At 36.5% G+C, this 19,535-nt stretch overlaps 3 protein-coding genes across 8 annotated transcripts; all 3 read right to left on the bottom strand.

Moving 5' to 3' along the window:
- Window positions 1-208: 208 nt before the first annotated feature.
- LOC122028803 (MOB kinase activator-like 1A) lies at window positions 209-4,349 on the bottom strand. Its single transcript, XM_042587714.1, has 7 exons — window positions 4,219-4,349; window positions 3,536-3,584; window positions 2,264-2,372; window positions 1,977-2,070; window positions 794-927; window positions 524-687; window positions 209-428 (listed from the first exon to the last, which is right to left on the bottom strand). The coding sequence occupies exons 1-7, from the start codon at window positions 4,239-4,241 to the stop codon at window positions 360-362; spliced, it is 642 nt and encodes a 213-aa protein (XP_042443648.1). The 5' UTR covers window positions 4,242-4,349; the 3' UTR covers window positions 209-359.
- Window positions 4,280-11,836, bottom strand: LOC122028802 (ADP-ribosylation factor-like). 3 transcript variants are annotated; one of them, XR_006124962.1, is made up of 8 exons: window positions 11,606-11,836; window positions 10,897-10,987; window positions 9,620-9,735; window positions 7,791-7,850; window positions 7,637-7,702; window positions 5,599-5,826; window positions 4,720-5,223; window positions 4,280-4,585 (listed from the first exon to the last, which is right to left on the bottom strand). XR_006124962.1 is itself a non-coding variant. In XM_042587713.1 (6 exons), exons 1-6 carry the CDS (start codon window positions 11,660-11,662, stop codon window positions 5,650-5,652), a joined length of 567 nt encoding a protein of 188 aa, XP_042443647.1. In that variant the 5' UTR covers window positions 11,663-11,836; the 3' UTR covers window positions 5,504-5,649. The 3 variants fall into 3 exon arrangements, 2 of the variants coding, with proteins under 2 accessions (XP_042443646.1, XP_042443647.1); XM_042587713.1 differs by lacking the exons at window positions 4,280-4,585; window positions 4,720-5,223 and having other exon boundaries at window positions 5,504-5,826; XM_042587712.1 differs by lacking the exons at window positions 5,599-5,826; window positions 7,637-7,702; window positions 7,791-7,850; ... (1 more) ...; window positions 10,897-10,987; window positions 11,606-11,836 and having other exon boundaries at window positions 4,280-4,426; window positions 4,508-4,585; window positions 4,720-5,194.
- A 1,479-nt stretch (window positions 11,837-13,315) lies between these two features.
- On the bottom strand, window positions 13,316-19,272 carry LOC122029997 (ERAD-associated E3 ubiquitin-protein ligase HRD1-like). 4 transcript variants are annotated; one of them, XM_042589151.1, is made up of 9 exons: window positions 19,118-19,268; window positions 18,698-19,024; window positions 17,815-18,357; window positions 16,534-16,710; window positions 16,275-16,424; window positions 15,993-16,195; window positions 15,064-15,217; window positions 13,940-14,126; window positions 13,316-13,682 (listed from the first exon to the last, which is right to left on the bottom strand). In XM_042589151.1, the coding sequence occupies exons 3-9, from the start codon at window positions 18,345-18,347 to the stop codon at window positions 13,554-13,556; spliced, it is 1,533 nt and encodes a 510-aa protein (XP_042445085.1). In that variant the 5' UTR covers window positions 18,348-18,357; window positions 18,698-19,024; window positions 19,118-19,268; the 3' UTR covers window positions 13,316-13,553. The 4 variants fall into 4 exon arrangements, with proteins under 4 accessions (XP_042445085.1, XP_042445087.1, XP_042445084.1 ...); XM_042589153.1 differs by lacking the exon at window positions 18,698-19,024 and having other exon boundaries at window positions 15,064-15,214; window positions 19,118-19,272; XM_042589150.1 differs by lacking the exon at window positions 18,698-19,024 and having other exon boundaries at window positions 19,118-19,270.
- Window positions 19,273-19,535: the final 263 nt, after the last annotated feature.

Here is a 19,535-nt window from a genome sequence, read left to right as displayed (position 1 = left end):
GTGATGGGATTCGATTACTCTCACTCCAAGTGTCTTCTCCATTGCCGGCCGCAAGCGTCCTCAAAGGATTCAAACTTTACTCTAATAATACAATTCTACCGCTTTCTGCCTCCCTCTTTCTCTCTCGAGCCCTCACCACGCTGGCAGAGGGCGGGAGGTGTGCCAGCAAAATTTCTTGATTCAGAGCCACAAGGAACAGTGGTGGAGGTGGGTCACACAAAATCATATTAGTATTTACTCATTAATTGTGTGTAATAAACAATGCATCATCAACATACAAGCCACTCGAGAGAAACTTAGTAGTGAAATAAGATTGATTACCTGAAAGATCATTTAAGTGCTTTAGATTAGCAACAAACTTATAGAACGATGGACTCAATCAGCTCCTGCAGCGGGGCGAGTTCCTTCTTGTCGATCAACCCAAACTCCTGCATCACAATAACACGAACATGTCGGTTCTCAAATGGGTACGAAAGGTTGACGAATTAAAGCAATGAAATTTTAAGCGGAGGTAGGCACTTACATAAGTGAAAAGAATGAAATGCTTGAAGCAGGTGTTGAGATGTGCTTCTTCCTTGAGGCTCACAATCTTCTGGAAATGAGAGTGATAAATGTGTGCGTAAACACGGAACAACCGCTTGAATATTGTCTTCACAACGTCTTTGAAGTTCGCAGGAAAAGGTGTTCCTACAAAAAAAAAACATCAGATAATGAAGATCAGCAATTTAAGCTCCCTTAGTTGCTGTTGTACTAGAAGAATGATTAATTGAACACTTGGATCGACAGGCTCTACCGAGCTTTTGAGGGAAAATAGATTCATCGTCGAGCTGAACTTCAATCCACTCCATCAGGTACTCAACATACTTTGGCGCTGAGACTTCAATAGGTTTCTTTATTTGCACACCATCCGCCCATCTATATTCGTACCTACAAATACAAATCTGCAAATAAACATATGATACAAATACAACTCATTGCGGGATCACAAAAGTAAATTATCTGCAAAATTTGATATTTTGCTTCCATATGATGATATTGGATGAAATATCGGGTGCAATTCTTCTAAGAAACATGTATGGATCATGACCGACAAAGGTAACTCTGCTAATGATGATTCCTAAGGGAGGTAAAGTATCAGCAACTTTCAATCTGGTTATGACAAAATGGAAGAATTATAACAAGTTAGATTCACTGAAACTAGTATATTGCAATAAGGAGGCATTAATGGAATTTATTCAAGAGCATTAGACATATGCATACTGAAAATATATGAATCAAGAAATATATGCAACAAAAGTTTCAATACAAGGTAAACCAACAAACCATATCCGAACTAATCGAGACCAACTGCATACTGAATCTAAATCTTAGCCTGTCATTAAGCTCTACTTAATATCTGTGTAGGCAATTAGTTAGTGTATAAGAACCCATACGTCCATAATTATTTAATTTAGTTACATGGAACAAATCCAACAAATGAGCGATTTGTAAATTTACATAGTCAGTATTATGTAAAATCTAGCATAGCTTGTCTTAGCCTTGATTCAGTTTTGACAATAAAGTTATCATCTAGATCCTTTTATTGAATTGGAGTGACACCCCAGTGAAAGCGACAAAATTAACGACAAAGAATAACTCCGGCAATGCTTTCACAAGATGCATTTGGAAGGATAGGAAACACCATCTTTGAGCGAGTAAATGTCTTTTTTGTCATTGATTCCTTCCATCTAGAACTTAATTCGTAATTTTTTTTTTTGTATTTTTTGGATTTGTCTGCCCGCTGGAAGACTTCCCTCTGCTTTCTCTTTGTTTAGCATCAACCCTTAATTAAATGGTTCTTTTTGAGGCAATGAACAATTAACTTGGTCAAGTCACTCAAGCTTCCAACTGTGCATGTGATATTCTTTATTCACTCTAAATGCTCTTAGACATTTCAGAAGCTAAAATGAGAAAGGAAAGATTTTTATCTAGCTTACTTTGGCCCTGCAGTCATTGTAGGACAATTCTCTGCTGTACAGAATTCTGTCAGAGTGCCATAAAGCAAATTCACTTGATTGAAGAAATCCACAGCTGAAACATCACCACCAAAAAAAAAGGAGCATTTAGTTTCGTGCCCCACAGATTGAAGAAACATTTTTCTGAGATATATCAAAACAAATTTCTAGTATCACATCATAAAGCAATATAAACACACAATATCAGAGGGTAAAAAAAAAACACTACTGAAGTAAAATAGTAGTTTTAAAAATATTAAGAATATTACTGTTGACAGCAAGCCACTCATTAAAATCCTCCCCAGGTGGAAGCCTCACTGCTTCCCTGAGGTTCCCACTGCCTAATGTTGCATCAATGTGTTTCCTGAGTTGGGCTCCCTACAAATAAGAGAGCCAAAAAAGGATTATAGGTCCAATAGCATAGCATTACTGAGACTAATTATTATGAAAAAGAAACATCTATGCCTAATCTCATAACCAGAAGAAGTTTAAGCAACCATTTCAATGCTCTCTTGACTATCTAAATGGCCCCTATCTTGCACTGGAATAAGATTTCTCTCCATCAGTTTATATATGAATTTGACATCTAAATAGGGTTAAATAAAACCTCCGATCAAGAAAAGAAAGTCTGAGTTGCATAAAAGAGACAAAACACATGTGAACCAGTACTGAAATGAAAATTTTCTCCATCAGGCAATTCCCTTGGATATGACTTAGACATCTAAACAGGGCAAAACAAAACTGCCAAGCAAGAAAAGACTGTGTTGCATAAAAGAGACAAAATACATGTGAGCCAGACAATAAAGAGAAACCATCAAATGGATTCAGTTTTCAAAAGAAAAAAACAAAAAAAAAGTTGGATAGCATAAAGCACAGGGACTACAACTCTACAACATGTTGAGTCATAGCTTTGCAAAAGATAGTTCACTATGAATAAGATAGTGTTCGATCAAACATGAGGACCAGATGACTCTGCCCTCATTTTCAATTTCTTTGAGCCTCTTTCTCTTCTTCAGCCTAAACAAGAAAATTTTAGAAAGAAAATAATCCTAGAAAAGGCAATTGACACTGCCGCAAACAATTAATAACTAGGATTAAGAACACAGGTGTACGATTAGAAATGAAAATAATTCTGGTATAGCATATTCTACACTCAATGTAAAAATGGTATTATTACTACCAATAGCCTAATACCAAAAACGAAATAAGCAAGATGAATTCTCATTGTTGAACCATTACATAACGAGTGTGATTTACAGCACTAATATTTAGTGAACTACCTAGTTTAAAAAAGTTCCATTTCTATGGAACTGCCTAGTCTTCCTTCAATAACTGAAGTTAGAATAGAAAATTAATTTTAGCAGAACAAATGTCATAAGAATTATGAGATGAGAATGTCAATATCTTATATTGTAGCATTTTAGCAAAAGGTGATTACGCTCACCCCAAGCACACCTATGTCAATATCTTATATATTCTTATAGAAAAGTGATGTTGGTAATTAAATTACACATGAATAAGAAAGCACATGGAGTCATTACCTTACTCCCTGAAGGAGCACTCTTCTTTGGTCTAAAAGTCCGTTGGTTCCTGGAAGACAATAGGTTCATGTAAGCAGATGAACATCTGATGAATTCAAAGAACAAAAAATATGCTTAAAAAGTTTCATGTGCTTCGAAAAAACGCAGCCCCCAATCTACAAATCCATATACTTCTAGCAAACTGTTTAAATTTGTTGTAACAACTTGCATATCCAAATCTACAACAAACAGCATAGCCAACTGAAACAAAAATACAAAATTCCGTTTCCCAGTTCTCAATTAGAGTTGCATGAGAAGTGTATGCAGAATTTTTACAAAATCATAGAAGTTGGTCCCTAATTCCACCAATCAACCCTTGACACAGATTCTACTGGAATGTTATACCATGCACCTTTAGAAGAAAGGAAAAAAAAAAAAAAAAACTCATCCCGTAACCTAAACAGCGACGCCATAAAAAGACTAATCACTTTGTTTCCAAACGGAAGACTTAACGAGATGGACCGAGGGAATAATGAAAACGAAAGAAAAAAGATATTCAATCCATCAGGAAATGTTGCAGATCATGAAACGCAACCAAAAACCTAATTCGTCCATTTGCAGACGCACAATTGACTAGATGCGCCAAGAAAACGATCAATTCGAAACGATTAAAAGAACTCAATCGAAATTGAGGAAGCAGGTACCTTCCGAGACCGAAGAGGCTCATGGCCGATGGGATCTGATCGACTACCGAATCTCTTCTTCTTCTTCGTTCCTCCTGGTCGTCGATGGGTCGATCCGTCGATGGCGCGGAGCGAGCTCAGAGCTTAGCGATCCGAAAAGATATAAAAAAACAATGGAGGGGAGCCCGGCGTTCCTCGTCCTGATTCTTGTGTCTGTGATTCACTGTATCTACGGAGAAAGGAAACAGGATCATCGTCCACTTAAAGGCAACTAACGCTGGTCGAAGATATCATAGAATGACATCATTACTCGGAAAGCCTGTTCCCAGTCTCAGCCAATGCAGCGACCTCCAGATGTTCGGCGTGCATGTCTCATTCAAATGCCTGGCTGGATCGCACCATAAATAATTATAAAAAAAATGGTAATTTTATTAATCATTATTATTGGAATGTTGAGAAGGCGAGGGCATGGCGATTTAGGCATCAACAACGCGGCGAGCAATGGAGTTCAGGGAGACTCACCAGGCGTAGAAGGTCGATTCCCACGGACAGTAGAAGGGATCGAGGGATCATCAACTGGCTGCGACTCTGAAGTAGAAGCGGCATTATGCTCGGAGGAGAGGAAGGAGATCGGCGACGCGATGGATGGAGAGTCGGAGCCGTCAGCGGAGGGTGGAGGTAGAGAAGGAAGAGTATGATGGGGAATCCTTAACCCTGAGCAAGCTTCACCGATCGCCCACCGAACAAGGGCCAAGAACCCTAATCTGCGAGATCGGATTTTTCGCCATCGGTAATGAAAATTCTCCTGCGACCTCAAAGTACTTTCTTCTATGTACTGTGATCGCCGGTGGGATATCGTCAAAAGGCTTCCTTTTCCTTCGAAACACTGCTGAGTCCCCGCTGTGCGATCGTCTCCTGCTTCAATCAGTGAGCCCACTCCCGTTCTGCTCTCGCCGGAGACCGCTGCTGCTCCTCTCAAGAAGCTCGACGCCGCCATTAAAGGACATCAGAGAAAGTGCTAAAAAGCTGCAGTTTTTATAGCAAAAGACCATCAACAGCCGCAGTAATGGCGCTACACATTATGAATTATGACAGTGTGAACAAACAATAAATTTGAACCATCATTTTAATGACCTGATTATTTTAGACTCAATTCATTTTAGACTCAATTCAGTTTGTTTCAATTATTTTATTAAATAAGCTTGAATACCATTAAATTTAGCTTGGCTTGGCTTGCTCATTTACAGCCAAAGACCGTCAACAAATGAAATGAATTATGATGAATTCTTTTACTATGCGGAAGCCATTGAAGCAGAAAAGGAAAATAAATCACAACTTTCATGAATCGTTCTACATCTGCTACAAAGCCAAAGACATTGAAAAGAGAGGAAGGAAATATACAGTCGTCTTCGGGATTAGTCTATCTTAAGCTTTGTAGACGGCCGATAAGGATCAAGCCAGAATTCGGCCAGGGGTTTGCAACTCCTTCAAAGCTGTGACTAGCCAATCAAGTCCCTCGTAGAGACCATCTCCGGCAAGGGCGCAAGTTCCCTGGATGTGCCATGTTCGATTCCTCAGATCATAGAGACCCAATCCTTCAGATACCTCCATTGGAGTCATTGCACCTTTCTGAAATAATAAGGCAGTTAAATTCCAGTTTGATCTGACTTGTAAATAAATACTACTGTAAAAGCTATCAAGATAGATGGCTTCTTTATAGAAGAAGCAAATGTAACTTCAAAATCTTAAGTCTAAATGAAAAAAGCAGCTGATTAGAAAGTTGTCGATCTACATAATCTTTATAAGGAGAATTCAGTCAACGGCGGATCCAGTGGGGGGGGGGGGGGGGGGGGGCATCAGCGGTCGCCCCCTAGTATTATGAGATTCTACCGGTGGAGATGGAGGATACCGCCCCTTGTTTATCCTGATCGCCCCTTCATACTTGAATTCTTGGATCCGTCACTAAATTCAGTGGGATAGTAATCATCGATCGAAGTCATGTATTTCCTGCTATGGTCTTTCGGTATAGTGAACTTGCTTTTAGAAGCTTGTCGATCAACATCATCTACATATGGAAAGTTCCTAATTAAGTTATAGATCATATAAACTGAACCAGTTTGTTTCATTTTCACAGCATAGATGACCCTCATCATGCACCACTGCATACGATATGTGATGCAGAATGTGATCTCGTCTCTACCTAGATCACTTTTTAGAATTCTAATAAATATTAGCATCAATTAAGGATGAAAGGTAAATAAAATTACAAAAGAATAGCTTAATAAAAGTAAATTTGGCACGGAGCCAAGGTTGATCTAGAGAACAGACATGAAAGGGAAGGATTGGCTGGAGACTTTCAATAATAATTGCTAGATCTGCATGAAGCATTTAGAAAAATAGTACACTTGAGGGAAAGAAACTCTCCAGCCTGAGACTACCAAGATCTGCCTATTGCCATCTATGAAGTAATTAAGTAGAAGGGCAGTAAATGTTAAGAGTCTCTGTATGATATAATCTGACAAGGAAGAACTTCTCAGGAGCAAAGAGTTAAATTATTATATCATCCAATGGGAATTGCCAAACAAGTCTTGATGCGGAAGATATTCGATCAAGCATGATACCTCCCAGTAAAGATTGGGCTATTGTTAACATTCATCCAGTAAGGCAATTACTTTGATTTAATAAGATACAAATTGTTAAAATAACCTTTGTTTCTATGGTGTCAATTTTCCCTTAAAACTTGATAAGATAACATAACTCAGAGATTATGTTTGCAATATAAATATGCTGTTCTTAAGGATGACATTATAAAAACGGCTATTTACCAAAAAGAGCGGCCACGTTTCCTTATTTACCAAAAAAGAAACACCCTAGGTTTGAATACTACCAAAAAGAGCGTAAAAAACAGTGTTATTCCCTTATTAGCCCCTCCCGCCAACCTCCTAAATCCCACGTTGTTTTTCAATGCATGGGCCCGATATGGAAAATATCAGGTCTATATTGGGCCTGATATTAGACCATATCAGGCTAGCATGGGCCTGATATTTTCCATATCGGGCCCAACATGCACTATATGGGAAAATATCAAACCTAGGCTGGGCTGATATAGGAAAATATCATATGCCCATGATGGGCCTGATATGAAAAATATCAGATCCAGAGTAAGCTTGATATGAGAAAATATCAGGCCCATCGTAGACCTGATATGATATGGGAATATATCAAGCCCTTTTTAATCCTGGAGAGAGGGGATGTATTGGAAAACGGCGAGAGAGAGGGGGGATTTAGGAGGTTGGCGGAAGGGGTAGGAAGAAAATAATACTATTTTTTGTGCTCTTTTTGATAGTTTTAAAACTAGTGTGTTCTTTTGGATAAATAAAGAAATGTGGCCACTCCTTTTGGTAAAAAGCTGTTATAAAAAATTATGCTGAAAACGTACCAAGTCCTGCTTATTAGCAAATACCAATATAACACTGTTCAACATGAATGGATCTCGGATAATCGTCTGAAAGAAGTATTAAACCAATTATTAGAAATTTCAGGAGAAGAAAAGCTAAATTATGACAACATTATCTAATCACCATACTGTGTACCTGAAATTCTTCTCTAGCCTTTCCAATCCTTTCCCTATCCAACGAATCCACAACATAGATCTAAAAGCAAAACATCAAAAGACAGCATTGGAACTACTTGTGATTAGGCAATGCCGAGAGATTACTCTGACAGCAGGGAAAATTAACTAAAAGGCTCTCCAAGAAAAACAGAAGACTCAAAGCTCATCATGGAAATTGTTCACTTGATACTGAGAACTAAATTTAGTTTGCTGTTGATCTTTGTAAAGCAGAAATAGAGATGAGAGTACCAGCAACTTAACAACTGACTGAAGGACCTCTAAATGTTATGCAATAAAAAATAGATGATCGTAGGAATGCATTGTGGTTAGTCATCCAGAAACCAGTGTTCAAACAAGTAAAAAATCAAACCAACTTTGAACACTAATTATAAGAGACTAAACACAATGAACACTATGCTGACATCAAAATTGGAAAGGAAGTGATATTTAGGGCTCAAAGTGGCCATGTAAGTCAACCACATGTTCACTAATTATAAGACGTAAACACATTGAACACTATGCTGATATCAAAATTGAAAAGGAAGTGATATTTTTGGGCTCAAAGTAGCCATGTAAGTCAACCACACGTTTGCATTTAATCCTACCCAGTGAAATGACATGTTACAATCAGTTGTGCCAAAATTTGAGTCAATTTCTATTCAGAGCAGAAACTAATCAAGTCAAAAATTAAATTTCTGAATATTTAAACTAATAAAAGGGCAACCCGGTGCACGAAGCTCTCGCTATGCGGGGTCCCAGGGAAGGATCCATTGTACGCAGTCTTACCTTACTTTTTGCAAGAGGTTGTTTCCAGGATTCAAACCCGTGATCTTTTCATCACAAAGCAACAACTTTACCGTTGCGCCAAAGTTCCCTTCAATATTAGAATTATTTGAAAATAATGAAATTGATTCGTAAGCGGGTAGATAATTTTGTTACCAACAAACATCCACTGGTGGCCAAAACAACCATCCCCTCAAAGAAAAAAACAATGATCCGTTGGACCGACCACAATCTTCCATTGTTGACATTAGATAAAAGGAATTTAAGGGTCATATTGGTGTAACTTGAATTAGGTTCAATTAAATTTAACTGGGATGATTTGTGTTTGATTTGGACTTGATTGGAACCATGATTGAACCAAATTAAATCAATTTTAAATTTCCAAATCTTCCAAAAAACAACTTTAAAGTTCTAAAAATTATTTCAATTTTTTTAAAGATTATTTTATAAACTCACAAATAATCCCAAATACAATGCTGCATTTTTAAAATCAATTGCCAATTTTCAAATAATTCCAAAGAAGGAAAATCCTAAAATTAATTAAGTTTTCAAATAATACAAAAATTGAATAGATAATCTTTTTATAATTTCAAAATAACTCTAATTAATTTTAAATATTCAAATAATTTCAAAATTGAATAGACAATCTCCAAAATTTTATTTGATTTTACAAATAATTTTAAGAAATATTTTTTGGGATTTTTAAAATTTTGATGATTAATTTAGATTTCTATAATTAATTTCAGTAATCAGTTATTAATAATTTCAGAAATTACTTTCATAACTTTGAATATTTGGAAAGTTTAGTATTTGACTCAGAATCAAGTCAGTTAAACTTCTTTTAGTTTTCTAATTTGGAGCAACTAATCATAACATGTCATTTTACCAAGTAAAGTTAAATGCATATTCGTAGTTAACTTAACTGGTTGCTGGGCCTTAAATGTTTCTTTAATTTGAAAAATTCTAATGTCAATACACTAAACTACTATCACATACCAAACTAAATTATAAAACATGACAAATTACCAAAGCATCGGTATTGCTGAAGTAATGCCTCCATAAGGGTCTTAATTTTTCTTGTCCACCAACATCCCATACTGTAAATACCACATTTTTATACTGGACCTTCTCCACATTGAAGCCTAAAGAATAGACAAAAGGCATATAGATTGGAAATTCTATCAAACTATATCTTCTAAATGACAAATTAGCAATTATATTAAATATCATCAGTACGAATTAAATAAAAAAATACTCATAAGACTCGAATATCATAGGGAAACACATAATTCATCAATCCAGTGAGAAGAGGCATAAGCAAAATATTTTCTATATCAAGGAGCCAAACATACAGGTTCCAAAAACTTATTTGCTTTAATTACCACTATGATATTAATATTAACCAACCAAAATTAATCCAATATAATGTATAAGAGGCAATAGATTGAAATGGCTAGATAAGACTCATGTAGCTAGCCCCAAAATAGTTGGGATCAGACTGGATGTTGCAGTGTAATGTGAGGTTACACTTCTGGAGATTCATAGAGATCATCAAATATCTAGAATGTTCAATCCAAAATATTATGTATTATAGTTTTACTAAGCTTATTAGGGAATTTGAGCATGTGTTGATGGTAAGAGGAGTATTAGTGGCTGAAACATTTAGTTTCAAGCGAGAAGATCCTGTATGTTCATCCCACAATTCAACAAGATCAAGAGGAGAAATTTACAAATTTCATTTATACAATGTTTAGCCCAATATTTTTTTTTTTACCTCATTTCACCTTGTAAAATTTAGACTTGGTTAGCAACAATAAAACAAGATAAAATTTATTTAAATATAGATGATGATATAATAGGAGATAGAGCTCAATGGCGTAAAAGGATTCATACAGCCGACCCCACCTAGTGGGAAAAGGCTTGGTTGTTGTTGTTGTTGTGTTCACCTTGTAAAATTTAAATTATCCTCTTTTTTGAAAAGAAAGGAAAAAAGAAAGATAAGCAGATATTATTCAATAAGTTGTAATACACAATTCTATTCATGCATAGTGATCTTTCAGAGACAAACAAGCATGCAAAACCTCACAACCAAAGCCCCATGAGCTAATATGGGGGGTCTAGAAGCTGAAACCAACAACCTCAATAAAGGCTATACTAAACAAGGCAATACTAGTTCAGAACTAACTTCGTTCAATATCAGTGAAAGCAATCTAGATCCTTTATTGATCAGTTCCCAGTTAATAATGGCAAACCGAAAGGTTCTGCATGATGCCTATTATATGTAACAGTAAAAGATAACTTACCGATAGTTGGAACAGTCGACAAAACTTCTCCAATGTGCAACTTGTACAAAATCGTTGTCTTGCCAGCTGCATCCAATCCAAGCATTGCAACCTACAAAAGTTCAAATACAAAAAATCTGTCACAAATATGCTTAGAGCTAATTCATCAAAATGAAGAGCTTCTGATGAAAAACAAAGAGTATGATTCCAGATTCCTTATGCAAACCAAACCAACAACATGATAAACCTACACAAAAAAAGGGGAACAGGAATGCAATCCTTAGAATTTATCTAGCTTTCGTGTTCCATTATTTGCTAATTCCTAATGTTTCAAAACTATCAGATTAATAGCACCATACCGGCAACTTTATCACTGAAATATTCAATCTATGTATTCATAGATCTCAGGACAAATAAACTAAATTCAAAACCAACATCTGTCAACAATCTTTGTCATACTAAAATTTCCAAACACGCTTCCAGAAACTGACTCCTAAATTTCATGTGCACTCTAGACATGTACATTCGTGTTCTTTCCAATATCGATATCCTTTTCATAGTTCATCGATCGCAGTTTCTATTTACCCAACTTAAAATCAGATCTTGCATCTCTCACCGATCATAGAGAACCAAAGTAGACTACCGGCGCGTGCTTATCGAGAAAACGAAAAATCCGACGTTCACGAGCAAAATAATAAAATAAATAAATAAGAGATTGCGAGAGAGAGACCCTCATTTCGACGAGACCGAAGAATCTGTCGAAGAGCTTGCGGAAGGCTTGTCCCATGCCCGACTCGCTGCTCGCCCCCTCGCCTTCGTTATCCTTGCCTATCCAGAAAAGGCTCGATCGGCCACGGATCGGCGAGAGAGGGAGGAGGAGGGTACGGAGACGAAGAAGATCTGGGAATGGAAGAAGCGACGAAGAAGAGGAAAGAAATGGAAGTGACGCGTCGGGCTTTGTACGGGTGGCTGGTGGATGTGCAACGGCTTGATAGATAGATGCGAGGAGGTATCTGCGTTCGCAGGAGCTATCTGGATCGAACGGCTGATCTGGATCCATCGACGACTAAGATGGAAATGGATGGCCATGATTGCATCTGCAGGATAATACATTAATAAAAGAAAATTGATAAGAATTATATGGCTTGGTTTAAACACCTAATATATAGATAAATATATTTAATAAATTTTATATTATCATTAATTTTTTAATTTTCTTTTTTAACAAAATTATACTTTAATCCTAACACTCGTACAATAATATTATAAAAATTAAATAGTGCTTCATTCTAGGCACACTATTTCTCTCTTCCAGATATTAAATGCAACCCAGTGTATTTATTTTTTATTTTATTTTTTAATATCACGAATCCCCATCTTACCACCCAACTAATGTTGGATAGACTATATCTCAGACTCTTGGGACTGTAAATGAATCAAGTTGGTTCATCAATTTTTTAAATCAATTTAAAAAATATTTAATTTATATTTAAATTTATCGAATTCTAACTGAACTTGAATATGTTCGAACTTTTTTTCAAACCGAATTCGAATCTAAATTATATTGTTCGAGAATTCGTAAACTACTCGCGAGTCTTAATATTTTATTAATATAAATTAAATATATATTAAATAAATAAATTTCGAGTACCTATTTTCAAACAATAATTCGAATAATTCATGAACACATTCGAATCTTTCGAGCCGAACTCAAGTCCTAATTCGAACTAAACTCGAACACAAAATTTTAAATTTTTCGAACTTCGAATCGAGCTCGAATATACTTATTTCGAGCCGAATTCGAATCTTAAATTTTTCAACATATTCGATTCGATTTGTTTACACTCCTATTTTATCCACCGAGTAAATCTAAAAAGTGTGATTGCTCATGACACCCCAAGTTCAATAATAATTCAATTGTCTAAACTAGGGGTGTAAACGAATCGAATCGAGCCGAATATGCTGAAAAACTTAAGGCTCGAATTCGGCTCGAAATAGGTATATTCGAGTTCAAGCTCGATTCGAAGCTCGAAAAAATTAAAATGTTTGATTCGAGTTCGGTTCGAATTAGGATTCGGATTCGAGTTCGGCTCGAAATATTCGAATATGTTCGCGAACTATTCGAATTATTACTCGAAAATAAGTTTGAAAGGCTCGAAATTTTTTTATTTAATATATATTTAACTTATATTAATTAATATTAAGGCTCGTGAGCAACTCGCGAGCGGCTCGAACAATATAATTTGGGCTCGAGTTCGGCTCGAAAAAAAGTTCGAACATGTTCGAATTCGGCTCGAATTCGATATATTCGAATACGAATCGAATATTTTTCGAACCGGCTCGAAAAGCTCGCGAGCCAGCTCGATTCGTTTGCAGCCCTAGTCTAGACGCGTCTGAGAATTAAATCATAATTGCTTGAAAAATACAGCCACCCACTATCTGGAAGAAGGTAAGATTCTAGTTTAGATGGCGTTCTAGAGCACCCTTGTTGCAATAGACATTTGAGGTCTTTGTTATGAACCATGTAGAAGACGATGCGATAATTAGGATACAGATGATCATAAATAGTCAAAGAGTAAAATAGCAAAGTCTTCTTCCTCTTGTAACAATGTATTTCTCTATCTCGCCTTCCAGTGAATAAGCAGAAGTTAGAACACAAACTCCCAATGTATCCTGTCCTACGAACTTGTTGATGATGTAGATGTGGTAGGATCGAATGTGATAGTAGACTTTCCCTTTGGATCAGCATCACCAGGTTTGGATTGATGTACCTGCTGTTGTAGAGCTTGCAGTTGAGTTTGTAGAAGCTGTCGAAAAGAAAATGAATCTAAGGTGTCAAGATATAAGAAAAATATAAACAAACATTCGATAAAAAGGAAGCTTATTGAAAATTTTTGCACATTGTAAACTTCTATAGTCTCGTATTATGATTTTCTCCGACACTGAAAATCTTATCTAGAAGGCAATATCAAAAGAGTGCAAGCTTTTTTTTTGCCTTAAATCTTGAACCTAAAATGTCATATTGTAAGACTGCTATTGCAGACTGGCGAGTCCCAGTAACTACCTGAATCTGGCTTCGGATGACATCTTGTTGCGCCTTCAATAATGATGCTTGAAGAACTTGATTGTCGGATACCTCGCCATCGGTGGATTGTCCAGAAGCAGCTACTTCTCCAGTTAGTGACACTGTCGTCCGGTTGAATGCCTCTGAATGTGGATTATCATTCCGATTTGATCCATGACCTGGAGGCCTGAAAACAGACACAAGAATGTTTCCTGAGCTGCTCACCAACTTCAAGTTTTTCAAGCAGTAGATTTTTCTAAGATGAATCCATTGAATACGATGTAACAGAAACACAATTTATCAAACTAGTAATAATAATAATAATATAAATTTCATTACTGGATTTATGTTTTAACTAAATATACAAGGACAACCTTCTTTGTAATCCAATTCCCTGCAAGACAATCAACCTAATTGAAACTCAGTCAAGCTTAATAATTTAGTTTTTTCCTAAGATTAACAGCATGTAGCTGTAATGTGACCCATCTGCTTGATTTCTGCAGAAGTTTGAACCAAAAAAATTGGGGAAATGTTTCACTCAAAATCTAGGTCTTGCCGTATTTTACTTAGCCTCTTTCTTTCCTTCATAGGAAACACATGTCTAGAAATCATGTGTCAACAACTAGATCCATACTCTTAACAGATATTCACACCATAAACTGAATAGCATAGATGATCATCATAATGATACACGATGTTTATTTGCAATAGATATGTATAATACGACCTATTTTATAAGAACACAAGAAAGTTATAGAGCATATTCACATATCAATGCAAAAATCTGCTTCTGACTTGCTAATAAATATAGGGGGTGTTTGGTTGATGGGTTTGAGAATGAGGGAATGGAATGATAGTAAAAGATAGTGTTTGAATTGTGGGTTTGGGAATGACATTTTGGGAATGATTACTAGATTTATGGGAATCAACCAAACCCATATAACTTGATGGGTTTCATTTCCATTCCTATTCTCATTCCACCCTACTATTAAACGCATACTCATAGTCATTCCCATCATTTAACCAAACGCCCCCATAATGTTCAATATACTTAATATCATTGCACATTAAATTGAAGGCAAACCAAAAAAAAATTAGCTGGCTGTAAGCTGGTTGATGCATACCAGAAGGAACTTGGTGGACGGTAGATGAATGAAGTTTCATATAAGGATGCAGCCATTGCCGCTGCTTGAAGCAGGGCCTGATGCCGGCTTAATTTAGCATCTTCTGTCGCGCCACTGAGACTCTGTGAAGATGAAGTTGCCGCTGATCCAACTACTATAGAAAAGAAGTGACAAGTAAGAACCACCAAAGTAATATAGGAGAAATGACATACTTTTGTATTGGGACACTTTTATATACTTGGTCTCATGAAAACTAAGAAACCAATAAGGGATTGATGGAATACATCATTAATAATTGTCTACCAAATCAAATGAATTAGCAAATAACTTAACTAATTATCAAACGAGCCAAAATTTAAAATTCAAATATTATTTTCCAATTTGCAACACTATTTCGATTATTTCTGCTAACGTTGCTTTTGGTTATCTACTTCGTATGCACTTGAAGATGATTTTACTTATATATTTCAAAACTTTAGAAAGTTATCATCTTTTCTCTACACTTTTTTTCCTTTATAATTCTCTCTATGATAAAAATTGGTGTTGGGTCATGACATGTGGCACGCAAAACCTAATGCACATGCTCTACATAGTCCAATAGCCAGTATAGTGGATCCCGATGTGGTTGTCCCATTGCTAAGTGGATTTGGTCCCATACATAGGATAGGGAATACGCAACTAAGAAAAAAGGAATGCAAATAAAATAAATAGTTGTGCAAGAATCATGTATTGTGTTTCTTTTCCTTTTCCTTCCCCTTCCTAGTCTTCCATCCAAGTAAATCAAACCTCAATCTCTACAACAATTCATAATTTCAGTTGACTTGAGGTGCCTAAAGAAATTGGCATATTTATGTGAAAGCCCATAAATGAATTTGTAGGGAAAAAAAGGAAAGTGAAATATCTGAAGCAAGCAAGTATAAAAACCTTACTAGGTTGATTTGGAACATATGGAATTCCGTGCTGCCTAGATGCAGGCCCATTTTCAGGTGGTGCAACCAAAGCTCTGCAGGTAGGGCAAGTATGTTGTCTCTCTAACCATGACCTTAGACAACGGATATGAAAAAGGTGCCCGCATAACAATTTCTTTGCTGTGATCATCTCTTCTCGACATATAATGCATATTGCATCAGTCCTGTATTTAAGAATAACTAGTGACTAAATTACCAATACAACAGTAATGACTTCAAATGAATTGGGAGTAAATTGTTTACACATTAAGTTCTTCTTGTGTTGCGTCGGGGAAACGCTCATTCATATTTGAGGTAATTTTGCGGTATCGAACATAATCTGTCACACGCTTTGTAAAACTGCGAAATGTCTCATATAGCTCGCGTATCAGATGCAACGGGATACCATAGCTCCTGTTATTAGTAAAGACAAACTTTATTTGGTCAACTTAGTCATTGAAATAGGAAACAAATGCCCAAGGTGAACTTAAAGAATTAAGATATTGTTTAAAAAAGTACTTACACAAAGATGGCTAGAAAAAATACTATATACAAAGACAGGTGAAGAAGGTCCCGAACAAGCTCAAGGTAAAATGTATAAACAGCCTTCCTCTCCCACTGCCCTTCCATAAACGTGTCACTTACATAGAATACATACTTCACAAATGTTGACACCGTTGTTGTTGCTAAGATTGTATATCTGAGAAATCATAAGAAGAATCAAAAGTACTTAAGCAACCAACATAATGCAATCTAGAAGATATTACAACTCAATTGTTGTCAGTTTGTCAAGTCACCCACAAAGAAAGACGGCCACTAGATTACACACAAGATGTAGTGCAGGTGGAAGATGCTTCACATGAAACATATACCATCTTAATTAAAAGCACTTCAAGAGAAAATTATGCAAAAGCTAACAGATGCTAATTCATGGAGATATTTGGAAATGGTGGTGGATTGATATTGTGCAACAGTGGAATGAACACAAATGTGGGTGTGTACTTGGAAAAAAATCAAACTCTCCATACTCCTTTGAGGGGATACAAAAATTTGATTAGAAGTCATCCCTTTGCCTATTAGAGGACAAAAAATCAGTATAAAGATTGTTCTTGCTAAAGTGCTCCATTAAATGAACTCCATTGCTAGTTAGTTCTTGTGTAATCACTCAGCTTATGCAACTAGCAAATAAGCACTGAACCAGTTGGTGCAAGCACATAAATGCAAGTAAATGAGATGGATTTTCTAGCTAACGAAGACAGTACAAACATTGCATGTATATAGAAGTTGAATTAAAGGGTGGCACCTGACTGATGTCCAAGTTTCAAACTAACTTTTGAAGTAATTTGTTGTAAATTCCTTCTGAATTTCATGACTAAATATTCTTAGACAGGTGCGTAAAAGGACATTCATAAAATTGTCTGAGCAGTGATGAAGTTTCGAGCACCTTATAGTTGAAGAGTGAGTGTGATTTAAGAAAACATTAGACTTTCACAAACTCATGGTTTGGCGTCTATTCACATTTCTAAGTAGAAAGGGAAATCATATAACTATTTGACTTATTATATTCTCCCTCAGTCAATCTTCTAGCAAGAAAAGAAACTGTGAAGTATATGATAACTACTAGTTGGGCATAATATAACTCGCCCTTGGAAAACTCTAGGTGTAGGTTTTCTTTGATTAATATTTTAGACCCAGCAAAGCATCAATCGAAAGAAAGTATCTCATTAAATTAATGCACAAAATACAGCAAAAAAACAAGTAATATGAATATAATGCCACAAATTGTAGTATTTGATTAACTTACTCAAATGTAAAGAAGAGTGCAACTGATGCTTGCCGAGTTTGTATCAGAGACCTCAAAGAACTGTGCAAGAAAAGACAGTCAACAATGAGGAGGAAAAACATAAATGAAACTATCCGTACATGGGACAGCATAGAAACGGATGGAGTTGTCTCTATATATTCAATTCTCTTCTGGGCCAACCAATGCAATGCCTTGATCAACAAAAGAGCCGTGACCATAGCTAGAAAAGTAACTGAGAAGTCTTGACGGAATATGGTAATTGCAAAAAGAATATCCATGGCCTCCCTCCATGATTGTTCGTTAAGTCTTTCAGCTTCTGCTTCTCTGAGTGAACCCAGGAATAAACGCTTCACTAACTGCCACATTATACACATGATGACTAGACCCATGTTCAGCAGAAGGACAAAACAAATCTTGGAAGTGGAGAGGTACACCGTGGCAGGATAGAACTGCCCTCTGCTACTAAATGCATAGCAGATAGCACTCATAGTTGCTAAAAAACTAAATCCAGCATAATTTTGAAGCCTCATCATCTTTCAAAAGCTGCAACAACAACAACAATGATAAGACAACGTTTCACCAAAAATGAAGGCGAAAGGGAATTAAAAAAGATTGACATCGAGCAACACAAACAACAGTCTAGATAAGAGCAGAGAAAGAATAACTTGCAACAAAATTATGGCTTTGTGACAAAAACTTGTGGTCTCCAAATAGAAAGGGAAAAAAACAGTAGGCAATAATCTTATGGCATAATGACAGATCCAATTCCTGGCTGACCTAAGTAATAACGCCAAATCCTAAATCATTAGAAAAGAAATCACATTGAAACCTGGATGGATGCAAATGGATGATATCAGATATCACAACATATCATCAACTCAACCTTAATTAAGGCTGCATCGTGCATCATTCCACCATGTATTGTCGTCAAACAAAGAACCCTAATTTCATCTTCACAAGAGTGTATGGTTGAATTCAACCAAACATAACAAGTTGCTAGCAAATTGGATATATATAACAAAAATATGCTTTCTCATTTTTTCTTCAATTTGGGATCCGGCAGTTCTATGGCGAGGTTTGTTTGGTTTTCCGGCGGCACTAGCGGACGACGAGGTAGGTCGCGGGTTGTGCCTCTTCTGGGCTAGGCCTAGGCTGAAGAGCAGTAAAGGTAGGCGTGGCGAAGTGTGGTGAAGGAAAGAGTCAGCGCTGCCTGTGCGCAGGAGGAAGACGAGCTTCAAAAAGATCCCGATCTGCAACCAATGTGATCTAAAACGTAATCAGGCATTTCGTGAGGGCGACGAACCTACTCGTTTAGCGTCCCTGCTCGCTCCTCGCCGGCTGTCGTCGGGTAAGATCGAAAACTCCTACCAATCGCGTTAATAATCTGGAATCAACAGCGGCCGTATAAATCGGTACGGAACGGACGTCGACGTCGATGATAAACTTGCCTTTTTCCACTTCCCGCAGAGTTCTGTTCTTCGTGTCCTGACGAATCGCCAGGCGACGCGTGCATCGATCAAACCGGGTCGGTCGAATTTTATTTAAATCGAGTTAAATGTCCAAGTCGCCCTACAACAAAACAAAAGAAAAATCAATTAATAATATAATAAAAGAATTAAAACTAATTAGTTAGCGCCTTTATTTTTCTTAATTTTTTTTTAACAAAGTAGCTCGTTATAATTTACACCTTAAAAACAATCGTATTTCTTATAGCAAGTACA

This window comes from Zingiber officinale, chromosome 10B (genome assembly GCF_018446385.1).
Source record: "Zingiber officinale cultivar Zhangliang chromosome 10B, Zo_v1.1, whole genome shotgun sequence".
NCBI lineage: Eukaryota > Viridiplantae > Streptophyta > Magnoliopsida > Zingiberales > Zingiberaceae > Zingiber > Zingiber officinale.
The sequence above is the reverse complement of the archived record's forward strand: the minus strand, read 5'-3'. Positions and strand labels throughout refer to the sequence as shown.

What these genes read in the sequence shown, in the direction of transcription:
- LOC122029997 (XM_042589150.1), bottom strand. Translation starts at nt 18,347, where the DNA reads ATGATGAGGCTTCAAAATTATGCTGGATTTAGTTTTTTAGCAACTATG. An exon ending in GCACTCTTCTTTACATTTGA is followed by an intron (nt 16,711 to 17,814) that starts GTAAGTTAATCA and finishes ATGATTTCTCAG; the next exon opens with ATATACAATCTTAGCAACAA. An exon ending in TTTTTTCTAGCCATCTTTGT is followed by an intron (nt 16,425 to 16,533) that starts GTAAGTACTTTT and finishes TACTAATAACAG; the next exon opens with GAGCTATGGTATCCCGTTGC.
- LOC122028802 (XM_042587712.1), bottom strand. Translation starts at nt 5,194, where the DNA reads ATGGCGGCGTCGAGCTTCTTGAGAGGAGCAGCAGCGGTCTCCGGCGAG. An exon ending in GAATCGACCTTCTACGCCTG is followed by an intron (nt 4,586 to 4,719) that starts GTGAGTCTCCCT and finishes GGTGCGATCCAG; the next exon opens with CCAGGCATTTGAATGAGACA. An exon ending in ACTGGGAACAGGCTTTCCGA is followed by an intron (nt 4,427 to 4,507) that starts GTAATGATGTCA and finishes CTTTCTCCGTAG; the next exon opens with ATACAGTGAATCACAGACAC.
- LOC122028803 (XM_042587714.1), bottom strand. Translation starts at nt 4,241, where the DNA reads ATGAGCCTCTTCGGTCTCGGAAG. An exon ending in TATTTTCCCTCAAAAGCTCG is followed by an intron (nt 688 to 793) that starts GTAGAGCCTGTC and finishes TTTTTTTTGTAG; the next exon opens with GAACACCTTTTCCTGCGAAC. An exon ending in ATTTCATTCTTTTCACTTAT is followed by an intron (nt 429 to 523) that starts GTAAGTGCCTAC and finishes ATTGTGATGCAG; the next exon opens with GAGTTTGGGTTGATCGACAA.